Source organism: Lutra lutra, chromosome 3 (assembly GCF_902655055.1).
Source record: "Lutra lutra chromosome 3, mLutLut1.2, whole genome shotgun sequence".
In the NCBI taxonomy this organism is placed as follows: domain Eukaryota; kingdom Metazoa; phylum Chordata; class Mammalia; order Carnivora; family Mustelidae; genus Lutra; species Lutra lutra.
This window is the reverse complement of record NC_062280.1, coordinates 13,808,618-13,828,784: the sequence shown is the minus strand read 5'-3', so window position 1 is coordinate 13,828,784 and position 20,167 is coordinate 13,808,618. Positions and strand designations below refer to the sequence as shown.

The 20,167-nt window shown below is 41.4% G+C and overlaps 1 protein-coding gene across 1 annotated transcript in view; it reads right to left on the bottom strand.

Annotated features, from left to right (window-relative positions):
• CDK15 (cyclin dependent kinase 15) overlaps positions 1 to 20,167 on the bottom strand; it is an 82,204-nt gene that overhangs the window by 51,074 nt on the left and 10,963 nt on the right. Inside the window, exons 5-8 of the mRNA XM_047723283.1 lie at positions 11,982 to 12,076; positions 11,168 to 11,230; positions 5,474 to 5,597; positions 3,139 to 3,259 (exon numbers count right to left, since the gene is read on the bottom strand). Of these exons, the coding sequence (XP_047579239.1) occupies positions 3,139 to 3,259; positions 5,474 to 5,597; positions 11,168 to 11,230; positions 11,982 to 12,076 (403 nt within the window). The remainder of the gene's footprint in view (positions 1 to 3,138; positions 3,260 to 5,473; positions 5,598 to 11,167; positions 11,231 to 11,981; positions 12,077 to 20,167) is intronic.

Here is a 20,167-nt window from a genome sequence, read left to right as displayed (position 1 = left end):
CAAAAATCAATTTCCAGTATATTAAAGATTTAAAATGAAAGGAAAAACTTTACAACTTTTAAAAGAACGTATTGGAAAATATCATTCTGACCTCAAGGAGGGAAGAACTTTTTAAAACAAGAAACAAAAGCACTAACCATAAAAGAAAAGACTTGATAAAGTCAACAATATTACAATTAAGAACTTCTGTTCAAAAAGACAACATAAGGATATGAAAGCACAAGCCATGAACTGGGGAGGCTTCTTGCAACATACATAACTGATTAAAGGTTCATATTCAGAATGGAAGAACATACATTAATCAATCAATCAATCAATCAATCAATCAAGAAAGAGAGGGATGGAGGGAGACAGAGACAGAGAGACCAAAAGAAAATAAGCAAAAGACACACGTTCCTCATAGAAGAGAAACACAAATGGCAAATAATCCATGAAAAGGTGTCCAAGCTCATGAGTAATTAGGAAAATGTGAATTTAGATCACGACATGATACCATCCTACCCACTTGATTATAGAGTTGTTGCAGATAATGGATAAGGGGCTGAAACTCACGGCTGGTGTGTAAACTGTTACAACTACTTTGGAAAGCAACTTGGTACTATTTCAGGCAGTTGAACATTCACATACCCTGTGACACTGCAAATCCACTAAGTAGGTACTCTAGAGAAATCCTTAAATATGAGTACCGAGTATATTTATTAGAACAAAAGCAAACAAAATAAAAAACCAAGCTAAGTAACTGAAATGTCCATCAACAGGGAATAAAGCATAGCTACATCAACATGAATGATCTTAGAAACATCTTGAGTATAAAAAAGCAAGGCCCAGAAGGCTAAAAACAATATAATACCATTTTTACAAAAACTCAAATACAATATCTTTAGAACACATGAAAAAATGTAAAAATATGATTTTTAGAAAGGGTCAAGGAATGATGATAAGAAAAAAATTCAGGGGAACCTGGGTGGCTCAGTGGGTTAAAGCCTCTGCCTTCCGCTCAGGTCATGATCTCAAGGTCCTGGGATCGAGCCCTGCATCGGGCTCTCTGCTCAGCAGGGAGCCTGCTTCCTCCTCTCTGTCTGCCTGCCTCTCTGCCTACTTGTGATCTCTCTCTCTCTCAAATAAATAAAATCTTCAAAAAAAAAAAAAATTCCCTGAAAAAAAAAAAAAAAGAAAGAAAGAAAAAAATTCAGGTTCAAAGCCAGTCTGGTGGAGGGGCAGGTTCTTGGGAGAGGAGCCCACGGAAATATGACAGTGTGTTCTAGTTGTGACACTGGGTAGTAGGTTCATGAAGTTCACTTATCATGCTTCTTAACCTACAACAGCTTCCTCAATCTTGACACTGTTAACATCTGGGGCCGGATGAATCTTTGTTGTAGGGGAATGTCCTGTGCATCATAGAGACATCCTAGACCTCTACCCACTTGATGCCAGCAACACACCCCTTTTAGCTGTGACAATAAAATATGTCTCCAGACATTGCCAAATGTCCCTGGGGAGCAAAATTGGCCCTGGTTGAGAATCACTGATGTATATATATATATGGTATATATTTTTTCATGTGTGTATTTTGTTTTATTTTTAAGTAGGCTCCATCCCCGGTGTGGAGCCCAGTGCGGGGCTGGAACTCATGACGGGGAGATCAAGACCAGAGCTGAGATCAAGAGGCAGACACTTAGCCGACTGAGCCACCCAGGCGCCCCTATAGGGTCTATTTTTTGAATGCTTTCAATGCTCCATAATAAAACAAAGTTTAAAAGTGATGAGCAGAAGTTTCACTCTGTCTGTGAAGCACGACTAGGAAGTCATCATTAAGCTCTGAGAAAAACAGAGCCCGCCACAGGCCTTTGAAGTGACAGCGCAGAGCCGTGAGGGCTGACAGTTGCTGGAGGATTTTGACTAGCTGGTGATATTTCTAGAAATGGTACAGGGTATTGGGAAATCAAGGACTCCAGATCCACTGGAGGGATATTTCTGCAACCTTTCTCAATTCTTTGGCAAATCCCAAAGCTTAGTTTAGCCTTTTAGAACACTATTTAATTTTTTAAAAAATCCGTTATTAATTTTTTTTTTAAAAACAAGGACTTTTGTTTATACAAGACCTCCTAAGGAACTGAAGGGTGTCCATATGTTTTGTTACCTTTGGAGGGGGTGGCTATGATTGTAAAGTCACCACACATTTCACTGTGGGCCCCAGATAACTGAGGTATTTCCAGAAATAAGATCTGATAGCATAACATTTGCTGCTTAGGATGATGAGTGATCCCACACTCACCGTAGCACCCCATTAATCCAAGAACCTCCCCAGTGATGTGGTTCTACTTGGGAACATCTATCTGACTCTTATACTTACACTATGGCTCCTCTCATGGAGAGTTTATTATTTATCTCCATTTTTAAAATGGAGAAACACAGACACAAAGAAGATACATGCTTTTCAAGATAACATAATCTAGAGTAACTAATTATAAATAGAGTTGGTACTAAAATCGGTTTATTGAATCATAGTCGGGGTGCCTTTTTCTCCAAGCTTGGAACTGAGCTTGTGTGAGCATTAGTGTGTAGACATGTGTGTGTATATCTGTGGTCGGAGAGTTGGGTGTGTGTTTCTCTGAGGACAAGGGGGAAAGATGAAGGACTGAAGAGAAGAGCTAGGAAGAGAGGCACAGTAGAAAGAACATTGGGTTCGGAATATGCCTTGGGCCAGATCTCTCCGAGTCTCAGTTTTTTGTTTTTTGTTTTTTTTTAAAGATTTTATTTATTTACTTGACAGAGAGACACAGCGAGAGAGGGAACACAAGCAGGGGGAGTGGGAGGAGAAGCAGGGTTCCCGCAGAGCAGGGAGCCTGATGTGAGACTCGATCCCAAGACCCCGGGATCATGACCTGAGCTGAAGGCAGACTCTTAATGACTGAGCCACCCAGGCGTCCCCCGAGTCTCAGTTTTTTTAACCATAAAAACTCACAAAATGATTGCAAAAGGTAAATGAGATATGTATTTGAAAACACTTCCTGTTTCTGTATATAAATGTGATTGTCATTATTAGTATTATTATTTAAAATGCAATGCAGATGATAAAGGAATCCTCATGGGTAAAATGACTCACATTTTCTTCATTTTCTTGGCACTAGCTCTTACCATATGTCCAGTTCAGAGGAATATTCAGTGGCTCCCAGCAAGGCATCAGGAGGCCGGTACCAGAGGGTCACAACTTCTGAAGAGTATGTCTGGCTGGGAATGGACTTTGCCCGAGCGAGACCTGACCAAAGAAGAAAAGCACAGAACTCACTGTCCTGGGACTTCCTGGAGAGCCAGGAATCGATGTATGCAACCAAGGAGTTAATAACTGGCAGAATAATCAACATTTAAAAAATAATACACAAACTCTGGGTGCTTTTAATAGAGTCACTCAACTATCTTGATCCTTGTGGACCTCATCAAGTGAATTTCTCAAAATTTGGCCTACAGGAAGGATGTAGCCTTCCTGGCAGGTAAGTATAGTGAGGTGACCAACTCCTTCCCTATATGCTATAAACAGAATGGATGTGTGAGCTTTTGGATCATCCCCCTTTGGAGGGATTAAGGATTCTACCCTTTCCCTCTTCCTCCAAGCTTTAATGAGAAGGAGGTGGTGGCCATCTTTAAATACGTAATTGGGGGAGTACCCTAAGGATGGTGGGGCCTTGTGTCAGAAGGGACATGGGTCAAGACTCCATGGGCCACCATACAAGCTCTGACTACTTAGGTTAGACTGTTACTGAAAGTTAAGCTGCTTTTTAAAAAAGTTTTATTTAAAAACATATTTTATTTGTCAGAGTGAGAGATAGAGAGAGAAAGAGCACAAGCAGGGGGTAGCGGCAGGCAGAGGGAGAAGCAGACACCCTGCTGAGCAAGGACCCTGGGATCATGACCTGAGCGGAAGGCAGATGCCTACCGATTGAGCCACAGAGGAGTCCCAAGAAATTAAGCTTCTAACATGTTTACAACCTCTACTTTGGTGTCTCAGTCATAGCAACAGAACTCAATTCACAAGTAATATGATCGCCCTCCATTTTTGCAGTCCGGGAATCCCTAGTTTAGTAAATTGCAAGGGGGACTCCTATATTCCAAATTAGTTTGGTAAGACCTTGGATATATCACTCTTAAATTTTCTTCTACAATATCAGAGTACTTCTTTTTTTTTAAGAGGTGGGGAGGGGCAGTGAGAGAGGGAGAAAGAGAATTTTTTTTTTAAAGATTTTATTTATTTGCCAGAGATAGAGAGAGCGCACAAGCAGGCAGAGAGGCAGGCAGAGGCAGCAAGAGAAGCAGGCTCCCTGCCGAGCAAGGAGCCCGATGCGGGACTCGATCCCAGGACCTTGGGATCATGACCTGAGCCGAAGGCATCGGCTTAACCAACTGAGCCACCCAGGTGTCCCAAGAAAGAGAATTTTAAGCAGGTTCCACGCCCAGCAGGGAGCCCAACATGGGGCTTGATCTCATGACGCTGAGATTGTGACCTGAGCCAATATCAAGAGTCGGACGCTTAACCAACTGAGCCACCCAGGAGCCCCTATTAGTACTTTTGTCAGTTAGCTACTCATCTCACAGAATCACATGATCTAGAGCTGGGGGAAGACCTCAGTAGATGAGTTCTCAATTGTGGGGAATTGAGAAATGAGGATCTGTTAAATGCTTACTTGTCCAGATGAAAGCTACTATGTCAGAAAAAAGTCTTGCAGCTATAGCATAACCATTTGCTATCTGCCAAGCAAAGAAGAGTGGTTTCTCAGCTCCAATTTTTCAACAAATATTTCCTGAGCACCTACTGTGGTGTCTGGCCCTAGAGAGACGATGACAAGCAAGATGGACTCAAGCTGCCTTCCTAATGCTTACAGTCCAGTGGAAGAGACAAAATCATCACACAAATATACATGTGTATAATTATAAACTGTGGTAAGTGCTAGAATGGAAAGATACAGTGATACTCCAGGGAAATCCATGTTACTCCGATGGGACAAAAACCTCAGGTAATCCTACAAAGACAGCTCTATTGATAGGTGTGCAGGAGCAAATGCCCTCGGGTCTCTATTCCAGCAGGAGGCCATCCTATAATCTGGGGTTTACATCTTTATCCTGTCATCATGGGATAACCTGGATCTATTCTGACAGAATTTTTCTTTCCGCTCACATGTAGGAAAACCTTCTAGGAACAGTTCACTTACACACGTCTCTCTATAAAAAATGGCCATGGGGCTCTAGAGGAGCCCAAATTTTTGGATCTGGTTAGGCTGGAGCTTGATGGAATTCTAGATGCTACCCAGCTTGTCCTGTTTCTTGCCTCACACTTCCTCTAGGGTAGTTTGACATCCTCCCAAAGCATCACGTTCCATGGGCCTCCACTTTTCAAGGGCCAGGCCCCGTCAATGCTTTAAACATGTGCACACAAAAGCATCATTGTTCGTAGCCCAGAAGGAGACTCGAGGGGACTTACCAAAATCAGCCAGTTTGAGCTCTCCCAGGTGACTGATGAGTAAGTTCTGAGGTTTCAGGTCCCTGTGAAGAACGTGTTGGTGGTGGATGTACGCCAGGCCCCGCAAAAGTTGAAACATGAAAAGCTGGAAGGAATGAACACCTTATCTAAGCAGATTTGAGCCACTATGTGTTGATTTCCTCTCTAAATCAAAACCAGTCCTCTGAAAGAATATAGTAAAAGTGTCTCTTGAGAAACAAAAAAATATGAAGATTTTACATTCAGGGGAGGGGGGGCGCGGAGACAAGGAAAGTCAAGTAAGCAGACCATGTCCTAAACAAAGGGATTCTGCCTTTTCCTGACATCTCATTTCTTTGATACTGGAGGAATTACCCTTCCTTAAAAATCTAAAGGGAAACTTTGAAGTTTCCTTTGGAACACTAGTTATTGATTTAGATGTGAAAGATTTAATTTTTTTTTTTCCCACCGATGAACTTGGCATATAAGATCAAAGTTGACCTGGAAATGATATTCTAAGGTTTACAACTGCTTGAGTTTTCCAAGCTCTCTGATATGAAACCCTTTTAAAAACATAACACAAGGAGACCAGACTGGGAAATATATCTTTAGAGGGTAGTAGGAAATAAAGGAACCATTATCTTTTTAAACCTATTTTTAAAGTCTGAAGTCCAAAGTTGAAAACAAGCTATAATACAGCCATTTGATTAAGAGGGAAGAGAGACCCCCCAAAATTAGACCAAAAAAAAAAAAAAAGTCTGAAAATAATAAGGAATAAATAGTAGAGAGAAGAAAGAAGAGGGAAAAATACAATGTGGGCCCAAATTTTTAAATGTTGCATGTGGTAAAGAAGGCATAGAAACCGAAAACATCTCTAGGTTCTCCCCAGTATGGAAGCTGAAGGAAAAAAAAGAATGCTTAGGATCCCAATGTCTTTTGCTCTTTTCCAGTGCCACTGGCAACTGAGAATTGAAACACCAACTTTAGTGTTTACAAAGACCTCTGCCAACTGAGAACATGTTCTGACAATTTAGAAGAGAAAAGCCTGGCTCCAGCATTCCTGGAGAGGCAGACAAAGTAGCCGATGCAAAGCTGTGCAAATAGATCCACTTTTTCCATCACATCCTGGAAATTAGGAACTTCACGGACGCTGGGACCTGTACTGGCCTAACAATGAGTAGGAGATATTGTAGCCAAGCTGAAGGGAGTGCAGTCTGACCAGAGCAGGAGTCTGGGGACCGTGGACTTCCATGCAGGTCTCACCTCAGGCTCACGAGCCATTTAAGGACGTGAAAGTTTTCTTTCAATTCCTACTTCAAATGCTCACTGGTTCTATGAGTTTCCCCAGTGCTTTCCCATATTGGTGCTTTGCACACATACACTATCCGTTTTCCCATTCATCAAACCACGAAGTTACCAAAATACGAAATTCCTATGCCAACACTTAAACCTTCCAATCAGCTATAAATACAAATATTTCTGGAAAAGACAATATGAAGGACCAATGAAAAATGCAGGAAAAAGAGAAGATGCTACCTTGTGTGCTCACAGATAATGCCTTTCAATGTGAGAACACCAAGGAAGGAGAGAGCTTGAGACAATAAAGGGACAGAGACAGAAGGGAGGAAGGGAAAACAACATTTATTGTGCACTTAGCACCTTTTAGAATCCTCACAGTAACCCCGTGAGGGAGATAAGCTGGTCCTCGATTTGCAGATAAGAAAAATAGGGCTCAAGGAAACTTTAAAAACATGTCAAGAAACAGTCAGGGCCAAAACTCAAACTCAGACCTGCCTAACTCCTCTACGCCATTCTGAGAAACCAGAGAAAAGCAAATTAAAACATGACAGGGAAAGGGAGCATCAGCAGGCTGAGTCAGAGGCAGAACTTGTGCGTGGGCCAGCCTGCAATGCTTTTCATGGTGGAGTGCAGACTGCTCTCACTAATGAGTCATCCTCACCTCCCACCTCCTCGCTCTCCGGCCCCTTTCCTCCCCGGCTCCTCATGGATGTCCGTCAGCATTCCTACACGGTAACGCGCAGCATTAATGTATGGGATTTTATAGCTGCGCTTCTTAAAACTTTAAGTCTGCCTTGATTAACCTCCCTCTTGAATCCTTTGCAACCTGGATCCTTCCCTCACGCTGGCCCAAGCTTCTCTGATAACACAACCCAACCCAACCCAACCCAATTGTGTTAGTTCTCAGTCAGTGTCAAGCTAGGTTGTGGGTGATGCTTTCCAGAGCGGCTTCCCAGACCCCAGGGATGAGAGTCCTGTTTTCAACACAGCGAGGGTCTTAGGAACAAAATCATTTCACCGGGCTAGTGCTATCTGGGCCAGAGTGAGCATTTTCTCTGCTGTGTCTGCTAGGGGACACTCATCTGCAGCCCCACTTGCTTTGATTGGAAAACCATATACCCCTGATAAGTCCCTCTGTTAAGTAGCGTAGCCCTCACAAAGCCACAAAGTGGTCAAGTCTGACTGCAGTCAAGTACGGTTTTCAACCGTATTCCTGGAGCTAGTGACCGCCTTGACCATCCATGCCTTCTCTGAAATTGTCTCTCGCCTTGACTTTCAAGAGAGTGTACTTTCTTGGATCTTCTACAGTCTGAAAAGCTGCTTCCTTTTGTCTCCTGTTGTCCTGTTCCTCCTTTAACCCCTAAAGGAAAGAGTTCTATAATCAGTTCTTTTATCTTGGTGTATTTGATCTTTGGGTTATCTACTCTCTTGTCTTGAACTCCAAACTCCAAGCGCCAATTTCCCCCAAGTCTACATCTCCAGCATATAGCTTCCTCCTGGGCACTGTCTACTGCTCATTTCCCTTTAGATTTCCACCTCGATTAGAAGTTCACCCTGTCTACAACAGGACTCTTCCTCCTCCTCTCCAAATCAACTTCTTCCATTTCTGTTACTAGATCTATAATTCTTCTGGTCAATCAAGGAGATTATGCTAGAGATCTGGAATGTGAGGCCTCACCCTTGACTTCCTGAATCAGATGCCCAGGTCATTCGTCTGCTCACTGAAGTTTGAGAAGCCCTGGGCTGGCCCACATCAGTCAACTCCTGGACCCCAGTTACATAAATTCCCTTCTGATCATGTCATTCTCTCTCAACTTTAAGTCCCTTTAATGACCCTACCATCTAAGAAATAGAGTCCACATCTTAGAAAATAAGGCTCTCAGCCACCTACCCCATCTATTTTTCCAGGCCTATGTACCCTGATCTCACTAATAAATTCTCTATGTCAGGCCAACAGCACCAGAGATGCAGTATGGACACTAGTGGAAAAGGACCTTCAGCAAGAATCACGGTTAGCAAAGGCAAAAACTGTTTCTGTAACCCCAGGCAAAATATTTGTCTTCTTAACCTTTAGATTCCGATTCTGCAAAATAAGGAAGTTAGACCAGCCCAATGTTTTTAAGGTTTTTTTTTTTTTTCCTGCTGCAACTTACAATAAGAAACACATATGTATCCTGTATTCGTACAGAGGTACAAGTACAGCCTCAGCGGGAGCTGAAACACAAAATAGTGCTTATTCTTACTAGGTGTAATGTACTCTAATATTTTCTATTCTCTTCTCCTCTATTCTATTTAATTTTTTAAAATGCTAGTTGCTGATCACCAAATTGATTTCATAACCCACAAACAGGTCAGAACGTGAAGCCTGAAAAGCACTGTGGTTCCTCCAACCCTAATGGTCCACAACTCCGGGATCCTCATCCTTCAACACATCCCATACTGCTCTGCTCGGCGCTTCCGCGTCTCTGCCCTGTCCCTTTGCTGAAAACATTCCTTCCTCCTCCGACATCTTCCCCTACCCCAGCCTCTTGAAATGCAATGCATCTTTTAACATTTGGCTTCATAAAAGCTCTTAAAATGCGAAGACATCTATCTACACTAGGTCTTATTTCTCTTTTGGTCTCATTTCTTACTTGGTGTTATTCACAATTCACAAATGTCCTGTCATAGGATCAGTGCCTATTTCCCATCTCTTGATTTTGGTTGTAAGGCCCTTGAGGGGGTAGAAATCATGTCTTCTATGTCTCTTTATCCTTCTAAGCCTTTAGCAGAGTGCCAGGGATGAGAGTCACTCAAGCCTGAAAATGTTCTTTCTCGGTTATCCTTTCTCCAAGTGTCCATCAACTTAATCAATACCCCTGGTTCCTTGACTCTTCTGCTCTCTCCCTAGCTACCAGCAACCTGCTTAGCCTCACTTCCTTCCTTCAGGTTCGACTCAGCTCAGAAGCCTGACCATCATTTTAACCTCTCTCTTGACAATCTGCTCAAATCTCTTGCCCAACTGTCTTTTTTTTTCACATGTCTGGCAAAATCCCAACACTGAATCAATCCAACTGTCTACTTTTTCGATTCCTCTATCTGAATTGGTCAGCACTGTCATTAAAAAGGAAATCCCAGGATCATGCAGATAATTTAATGGTTTCCATTCTCACCAAGAGTCTTCAACCCACTACTGGACATTCTTTCTTGGTTGGCCTAGTTAGGGCTCTATCCCATATCCACTAGCTTTTTTTAAATGTTTTCACTTTCCTCAACCCTCAAACCTTCTTTTTCCCCTTGCTTCCAAGACTGGAGTAGGTCGCCTTACTCTGAGTTCTCACCGTATTTCTAGTTAATATGGCTGTAGCCATTTAGGCTAAGCCATGCTTCTTACTACCTGTTTAAGTCCATATATCTTACTGGGCTTTAAGCTTATTGAAAATAAGAAACACAACTTATTCATTAGTGAAGCCTCAGAACTTAATATAATACCAAGTACTCAATCATTCTTGAATGAATAAATGAATAAAAGAACATAAATATTAATTAAATGAATGAGTACATCATATAGAAATTTCATATAGATTATATCAAGGACCAATTAATGCCAATAAAAATCTTAGGGAATGAAAAGTATGAAATGAAATGGTTTCTAAAATTTACAGCAGACATAGAATTATAGAGAGTTAAGAGTTTATTATTATTTCTATTCCAGTGACTGGAAAATGGAACTTGGTCCCATTTATAACACGAGTGGATAGAACAGGAAAACAGGTAACTGATTTTGACCTAACGGGGGTACTTTGTTTGCTGATTCTAATGGGGAGCTGTAAATATATCACAAACTTTATCACAGACCACAGTAGTCTGCCATGAAGAATGTATTTATTTTATGATGACTTAGTTCCACTTCCTTCCTTTGAATGCAATTCTTTTTAATTGATCTGTACTTCTGAAGACACATTTGCATTGATGGCGATGACTGACAAGTTTAGGCTGCTTAGAAAATGGCTAGACATTGCTCTATATCTTAAGGGGAGACTTTTTTTTCTTTTTAAGATTTTATTTACTTATTTTGAGAGAGAGAGCTCATGAGAATGCACATATGACTGGGGGTGGGTTGGGGAGGGGCAGAGGCAGAGAGAGAGAATCTCCCTCAAGCAGACTCCCCATGGAACCCCGGAGCCTGACAGGGGGCTCCATCACCACAACCGTGAGACCATGACCTGAGCAGAAATCAAGAGTTGGATGCTTAACTGACTGAGGCACCCAGGCGCCCCAAGGGGGAACTTTTTTCTAAAACGTTTCTCTAGGCATCTTATTTAATATCATGGGATTTTACTCTGTGATGACAGTCTGTTTCAAAATTCTTCCGCTGAGGGCAAGCTGGGGAGGAGTACTGCCTCTCAAAGTACTTACCCTGACATTGTGAGGATGAAGCCCTCCTGGGTGCTGAGACATGTACTGGGCCAGGTCTGTGTGCTACACGGGAAGATGGAGAGAATGATGTTAGCAGAGCTTAAACAGTGTCCTAACACAGACCACAGACGTGGCTGTCAGATACAAACTTCAGAATTTTCGAGAATAAGGTACAAAAGATACATAACCAGCTTTCCTGAGACCTCACTATCAAGGTCAAACACAGTGTGTCTTTCTAAATGGCTGTCCTAGGAAGGAAGCTTGTTTCTCATCACAACAATATGTTCATTTTAAATGACCGCCACTGAGCACAGCGATACAGGCGTTGTTCACTCCCCTTGGAGGCAAGTCAAGTACACATGCCTCAGGATTTCTTCCTGCTAATATTTTGAATTTTTTTTTCCTTTCAAAAATATGAAAGTGAGTTATTATTTAGTAAACTTGTATACAATTTTTTTTTTTTAAAACCTTGCGATTTATGTCTTCGTTGTCAATGAAAAAATGCGGGGTTCTGCTCAGATGGTGATTAAAAATAGATAAAAAATAAGCACAAAAGTTTTCTTTAGGAGGCAAACTCACCATGCTTATTTATTATTGCCAGCAAGTGGGGGAAAAAGACAGCAAATTCAGTGGGCATAGAAGCAGGGCCAAAGGAGTCTAAGAACAATAGGGCCTAGTAATCATAATAATGAAAATTTCCATGACACCTTCCACATTGTAATGAAAGTTTTATCATGCCATAAAATATTAACAGATTCATTATACGAGCACCAGGCTTTTCCCTTACGCTTCATAAAATGCTGGGGCAACTTACCATGTATTCAAATACGAATGTCAGAGTCTCTCTCGTGTGGATGATGTCATGTAGGAGCACAATATTGGCATGTTTCAAACCCTTCAAGAGAGAAGCTGGAGAAATTAAACAAAATGTTAATTCAATCATTGATAATGAAAGTACTGCTTTAAAGATACCAAGCAGTATTTATTTTTTAAATGCTTCAAATCAACCATTCTGGTTTTTTGTTGCTTGGGAGAAAAAAAACCTTCGTGAAATAATATTTGAAATTGCAAAGGACCTTCGTTATTTGTCAAATGGCAAGTCACTGCATTTACATAACTTATTTTTCTTACAGGCTAGAGCAGTTGCAAAAAAAAAATGTTTCCATTTATCTAATCAATTTCATCAAAGCACTCAGAGCACTTTGCAAATGCTTCCCTCTGGGAATCTTATCTCCACTTTAGAGTTACAGGAGAGGAGGTCCAGAGAGATAAAGGCCATTGCAGGAGCAGGAAATGGAGTGTTCTGCCTTCTAGAGTAGGACTTTGCAACATGTGACCATTCTCTAAAATTCAAAGTGTCTCAGAGGGTCAGCAGGGCCAGTGGATGTGATTAGTGGAAGGCAGGGATAAGAGTATGCCATGCAGAATTGTTGAAAGATGATAGAGAGTGGAGAGGATTTCTTAGAGGGAGAATTGCACATCTCTGTGGAAAAGGAGAAAATGCAAACTGGAAAAGAGGACAGAGCCAAAAATTGGAGAATCCTGAAGAGTGTGAGTGGGGAGGTCTGAGGACTGTCTCTTGCATCTTTTTTTTTTTTTTAAAGATTTTATTTATTTATTTGACAGAGATCACAAGTAGGCGGAGAGGCAGGCAGAGGGAGGGGAAGGGAAGCAGGCTCCCCGCTGAGCAGAGAGCCCGATGAGGGGCTTGATCCCAGGACCCTGGGATCATGACCTGAGTCGAAGGCAGAGGCTTCAACCCACTGAGCCACCCAGGCACCCGTCATGCATCTTTATTAACAGATTATTATCAGGTCACTAAAGGCAGCTTTAAAAGGGAGGAGTCACCGCAAAAGGCCAGTGAGTGGCTGGGAAGGAGTCTGAAAGGCTGTCATTGGGGGTTTCAGGGATAGAAATTTCCCCCAGCTTCACAAGGGCAGAGGCCAGCAAAGGCATAATAAGGAGATGGCGAGTCTCAGCTCAGGACATCTCTGCACGAGTAAACAGCGTCCTTAAGACTTAGCGGAAAGGGAAAGTTAAGTATAAGCCCTCCAATCTGGGTTCTGTCCGACAGGCTTGTGTGTCATGAGTCACCTACACCAATTCTTTGCCAGAATTCCATAAGATCAAAACCAAGCTCAAGTACTACCTTCGAACTTTGGAACAAATGACTTCTTTCAGGAATCTTACCCTGGTGTAAGGATCCTCTGTTGTTTTGCCCTCCTGAGAGCCATTTTCCTTTCTAGTGGGGACACCTCTGCTTTCCTGTGGGGAACCAACCCTCTACTCACTCAGTCCACACCTATTCTGGTTCGGCTGACCCCGCCGTCATCCCAGACTGAATGTGTCACCACAGCGATCTCATTCAGAGACTAGGCACAAGACCGTATTTTGTGGGGGCCATCCAGAAAGAGGTGCTTTCTTTTCCATTGTGAAAGGAAGGTTGAGCTTGTAGGATTTCACCTGGGGCTGCTCTGGCCACATTACCAACACCTGGTGAGAGCCTGTCTGGGACTGAAACTAAGAGAAAAACTGAGGACAGAAAGGCATGGATTCCTGGGGACGTCATCTACGCCCTGCCAGCCCAGAGTTACCAGAACTTTCAGCCAGTGAATTTCCTTCTTTGCTTAACATCAGTTTGAACTGGGAGCCACGAGTCATCAAAGGAGCCCTATCATACCGGCTCACACTACTTTGATGACTAATACTCTAACTTTACATTTTGCCCTCTGAATCCTTATGAGCTAAATTTATTATTCCACTTTTACAAATACGTTACTTGGTAAATGTAGTCAACGGCTTCACAGGCATCTGTTTAATGTCCCTGGCCCCAGACTGAAGGCTGCGTGGGAATAGAGCGAGTGACTTTCCCTCTCTTCTGGATGCCGCCGCATCACCTAGTACAATCCTCAGCCAAGAGTAAGCACTTAATTTGTCAAATATATTTATTAAATGTCTTCACAGAGAACGGACTGTGGAGCCAGAGGCCCTAATGTGAATCCTGATCCCGCCACTTTCTATCCGAGTGAGCTCAGGAGCGTATCTCAACCCCTCTCCATTCACTCCTTCTAAAAAGGAGATAATGCCTTTTCTGACTTGACTTCATGGGGTTAATGAGAGGATGGAATCAGATATTATGCGACGAACCCTTGAAAAATGGAAAGCCTCACACGGTTGCAAATTAGAATTAATACCCCAGGGGCACCTGGGTGGCTCAGTGGGTTAAAGCCTCTGCCTTCCGCTCAGGTCATGATCCCGGGGTCCTGGGATCGAGCCCCGTATCAGGCTCTCTGCTTGGCAGGGAGCCTGCTTCCTCCTCTCTCTCTGCTTGCCTCTCTGCCTACTTGTGATTTCTCTCTGTCAAATAAATAAATAAATAAAAATCTTAAAAAAAAAAAGAATTAATACCCCAGCCATCAGCTTCCTGCCCTCCCCTTTAACCTTGAACTGCACTAACTCCCCACTCCCAGATTAATATCTTTAAATTCTTTTTTTTTAAAAAGATTTTATTTATTTATTTGACAGTGAGAGATAACAAGTAGGCAGAGAGGCAGGCAGAGAGAGAGAGAGGGAAGCAGCTCCTTGCCGAGCAGAGAGCCCGATGCGGGACTCGATTCCAGGACCCCGAGATCATGACCTGAGCCGAAGGCAGCAGCTTAACCTACTGAGCCACCCAGGTGCCCCAATATCTTTAAATTCTGTTTATGTTTTGTTCCTGCTAGAGTTTTCAGCATCTTCCATATTTATAATGATGACGTCTGACCATCAGTTGAGAATGCTGTTTTGTGTATATTTTTATTTATGAATTACATTCATTTTCTCTCCCTGTACAAAGAGACACAGGCACACACACACATGCATGCATTACAAAGCACACACCCAAACTAGATTTTAAAGGATATGGTAAAGCTATAATTGCTAAGAATATTAAGATGTTTTATTTTTAATATAATTTTATTCCTTTTTAAAAAAAGATTTTATTTATTTATTTGACAGACAGAGATCACAAGTAGACAGAGAGGCAGGCAGAGAGAGAGAGGGGGAAGCAGGCTCCCTGCTGAGCAGAGAGCCCGATGTGGGGTTTGATCCTAGGACCCTGGGATCATGACCTGAGCTGAAGGCAGAGGCTTTAACCCACTGAGCCACCCAGGCACCCCAATATAATTTTATTCTCACTTAAATGTGATATTACTAAAACTCACGATGCCTAGGTTTTTTCTTTTAAAGATTTATTTATGTATTTGAGAGAGAGTTGAGGGGGGTAGGGACAGAAGGAGAGGGAGAGAGAGAGAGAATCTCAAGCAGACCCTCCCCCACTGCTGATCACATAGCCAGAAGTGGGGCTCGATCTCAACACCCTGAGATCATGACGGGAGCCAAAACTGAGTCAGACCCTTAACTGACTGAGCTACTCAGGCACCCCTTGTGATGCTTATTTTTAAAATCTTGGTGGCATGTTTTCTTAACCATGATGGCTTCATACTATCATTTGCCAAAAAGCTCAAGGAACAACATCTCCTTAGGATGAGGCTCTCTGCTAACAGTGGGTATAAATATTTTACATAGTTTTCTTGGTAATCTCTATTTTATGGGGGGAGGAAAAGTATCAGTTTTACCATTCCTCTATTGTGCGCTTATATTTGTATTATTAGTCTTATCTTCAATTCACAATTTCTTTGCAGAAACCTTTTTAAACTTCTCTCAACTCTTTTTCTCACACTTAATCCAATTCAACAAATCTGTTGGCAATACATTCAAAACATGTCCAGAATCCTTCCTTTCTTGCCATTTCTTTGCTACCGGCCAGGGCCAAGCCATCATCCTATCTTGACTTGAATTAGTGCACATCCCTTCCAGCTGGTTTCTCTCCCTGCATCCTCCCTCCCTTCCTGTGGTCTGTTGGGCACAGATCAGCCAGCCACTGGGATCTCCTCAGCTGGAAGTCTCTCTTGCTTCCAAACTCTCCAGTGGTCTCTCATCTCACTCAGAGTAAGATCCAAAGGACTCACAGTCGCCTGTCGAGTCCACATTACCTCCTTTTGCCCTCATCAACTCACACTCCATTCCTTGCTCACTTGGTTCTAGCACGAGGGCCCTGTAGCTCTTCCTTGGACACTTCCAAACACAACTCCTCCCTGAGTCTTGCACTTGTCTTTGTCTCTGCCTATAGCCCTCTTATCTCATTCCCTGCATGTTTTCTCCCTCGCTTCCTTCAGGTCTCTGTTCAAACCTCACACATGTGAAGTCCGGGCTTCCATGACCCTTCTCAATGAAATAGAAGCTCCCCCACCCCTGAGCTACACTAATGAGTCTCTGTCCTTGGGCCCTGTTTTTATTCTTCCCCATAGCACTTACCACTTATTACCTCTAACATCGTATATATTTATTTGTTAATATTCTATCTCCACCCTTAAGAACATAAACTCCACTGGAAGCAGAGATTTCTGCCTTTTTTTGCTTATTGCTACATCTCTAGGGATGTAGAATTTTACATAGTGTCACTAATTACCTAATATCATTTCTATACCTATAACTGGTTGGCATAGGGTGTTTCTGTGAGAGACGCTTTCTTTTCGTTGTCTTCCTCATTATGTTATAAACGTTGTGAGTGTTATGGCCATGCCTATGAGTGCTTTTTGAACACTCCATAACTACCGAAATACTTATATGGAAACCGTGACTTGGGATGAGTAATAATGGGAAGTTTACATGAAAGAGTAGATGGTGTTTAAAGCATTTATCTCATGGTAATGGTTTATCACCAGGTCCATCTACCAAAGGGATCTCAAATGCTTTCAGCCTCAGATGTGTGGGTCTTGATGCCAAGATGAAAAGGTCTTTCTTCTCATTTCAAGGCTGCCTCATAAACACTAGGCTATAGTGTGTTCTGCAGACTAACAAGCTGAATGATACAAAAGCTGACTGAGAAGGGGAAAGACCCCAAAATCAAAACATTCTGCTTCCTGTAAGATTATTGTCTTTATAATTCACATGTTCTAAGTATACCTATTTTTGCTTTTCTTCAAAGAAAAGATGCACAGATAAATTGGGGAGTCTCCAAAGCTCCAGACAAGTGGGATCACAATGGAATTTCTTTGAATGCTTCCAAAATACTATGGTGATCATGGCGGTGATTATGGCAATGGCAAAACTCATTAGGCATTTACCACATGCCAGGCACTGTTGTACGAATTCTGCATATAATAACTTGGAATGAGAACACTCAGAAAGCCAAAGAGAAAAATCTGAAGAAAGCAACTTAATCCCAAAGCTCAGCTCACAACAGAACATTATTCAGCTCATTTTAAAAATGCAAAGTATTTCTTTCTTTATCTTAAATGTCCCAATGTAGCAGGACCCACTGGTTGAACATGAAATGGCATTTAATTTGCTTCTCATATATGTAAGTTACTTAATAATTTTAAAAATTATTTTCATCTTGCAATGATCTGGGAATATTTCATTTTTTGGTTTTGTTAAATTTCACTGGGGTTTGTGGCTTAGTGAAGTTTTAGGAAAACTGATGCTTTCCAAGTGCGATGGGTCATGATGTTTGAATGTTACTCTACTGTGTTCTGTTTTAGTTTATGTAAAGGATGAGGAGGACAAGAAAGAGCAAGTATGGCTCTGGAAGGCCTATGGCACAGCTGCATGTAGTGAATGGCTGTAAGCTTTTGAAAGTCTGGACCCTTCCTGTCCCTGTCTTTGCATCTCTAGCAGCTAGCATAGACCTGGCATGTGATACTCAGCCAGTGCTTGTAAATTACTGAAGACCAAACTGTTGTAATTGAGTTTATGTAGCAGTTAAAAATGGTGGCAACTTCCACCCCCAACCTCCACTGGGCCTTGAATTAAAAAGAGTGTGTTGTTCCTGATGTTACATTTCTTCTGGCCCGGGTGTCACAAATCAAGCAAACAAGTCAAGTTATTCATTCCAAGAAAAGAAATCTAGATAATGTTAAGTGTTAGGATAAATGGGGGATAAGTAGTTATCTGATTTCTGTACAATTGTCATCAGATCCCATATCGTCATCTTGACATTGGTTTGTTTTATAAAAATACAACAATGCATACGAAAATGTGCTATGTCTGTGATGTGATCTGACTGCATTCGATGGAGGACTTCTTGTCAACCAGGCCTCCTGCAGTCTATTTGCAGTAACAGGCAAGTCAGCATTCTTATCGCATCCTCTACCTCATTGTATGACCTTGGGGAGGTTTCTAGGTCTATTTTTGGCTCAGTTTTCTCATATATGGACTGGGAATAATTACTTTGTAATGTTTTCTATTAGAGAATGATCTTAAAAGATCCTCAGCTAAGACTGTTTCTAATTTAAACACTGCAATTACTGGGGCTATAAAGTACATGACAGAGTCAGAATTGACAAACCTACAACATTATTTTCTTTAAAATATTTCTTCTGCATTTTGTTCACCATTTATACAAAGTGTATCATAAAAACAGATTTCTACTGTTATTTTTATTTTTGCTAAAAGAGCAGTGCTTGAGTTATAGATTTCTAGATTTATCCTAATAAAGTAGGATGAGAACAGAATGGATTCTAATACCTAACTATTCTGATTACTGATTCTGAGGCCTCAGACAAGTTACCCAACCTCTCTGAGGCTGATTCCTTCATCTGCACAGCAAAAATAACATGCTTTACCTCCTAGAGTTGATGTAAGTATTTAAAAAAAAAAAAAAAAGACAATGGGGGGGTGGGAGAGAAAAGATTATGTCAAATGCCTAGTCTTCAAAAAAATTTAGTTATATGATTACTTCCTAAATAAATGCTGCTAAGGGCCTGAAAGTCCTGGCTTTGAACCAAAAGTTTCTATTTTTTTGAAAGATATTTAAAATAATGCACATTATTAAGATAAGGTAATGATACACAGTTTTGGAAAATGAGGGAATGTATTCTTATCTAAAAGCTTAAAATATCCACTTGTTCAAATGAAAATATTTTTTCCTAATTGTAAAAATAAACAGTTAAAGGTGAACCTTGAGAGACTATGGACTCTGAAAAACGATCTGAGAATTTTGAAGGGGTGGGGGGTGGGAGGTTGGGGGCACCAGGTGGTGGGTATTGTAGAGGGCACGGATTGCATGGAGCACTGGGTGTGGTGCAAAAATAATGAATACTGTTATGCTGAAAAAAAAATTAATAAAGTGCAAAATGTCATTTAAAAAAAAATAAATAAATAAACAGTTAAAATATAGTCCTAGAGCCAGTTTCGGAAGATTTTTTTCAGGTTGTTATGAAGGCAGTTAATCTTTTTAATTAGCAAAAGAATGAGGGCAGGGAACATGTCTTAGTGTATCTAGCAGACATCGAGTGCCTAGCCATAGTAGGTGCTCAATAAATATCCACAGATTATCTGTAGACTATTCATAGAGAGTGTATAGATTTTTGAATCGGAGAGGTTTGGTTTGAATTGTGGCAATCCGTTGGAATAATAGTAGCATCTATGTCCAGAGGTTATTAAAAGTGAAAGAGGTAACACATGAAAAGAATCTGCACGTGCATTAAGATATATCCTCCTTAGTGTTGCTCATACTTTTGCTAATTTCATCATATTGCATGTTAAGATCAAATAGTTCTCCAAATGACCAGATTAATGAACCACCGTATGTATCCTACTTAGAGAGAGACCATCCATGTATTAAAATCCTACTCAGTAAATCTTTGGCTGATATCCCATCAGAGCAGCCAAACTGTTCAGGAAAAGTAATTCCTGCTTCAAGGCTTTTCTTAAAAAAAATTAAAAAAAAAAATCTGCATTACTTGTTCAGTTTTTCTGCATGTGGCTTTCGGTTGCCTTTTTAGCTAGTGACCCTGGATTTTAACTAATGAACTCCAGCTGTTCTTACTTTGCCTTCCATCCCTTCTCATTTAACCTCCAGTCTCCCTGGTCTCACATCCTTAAAGTTCTTACAGGAAAAATGGGACGGTGCCAAAGTTTTCAAATGAGGCCTCCTCTCTTCTGGAGGGGAGAGGG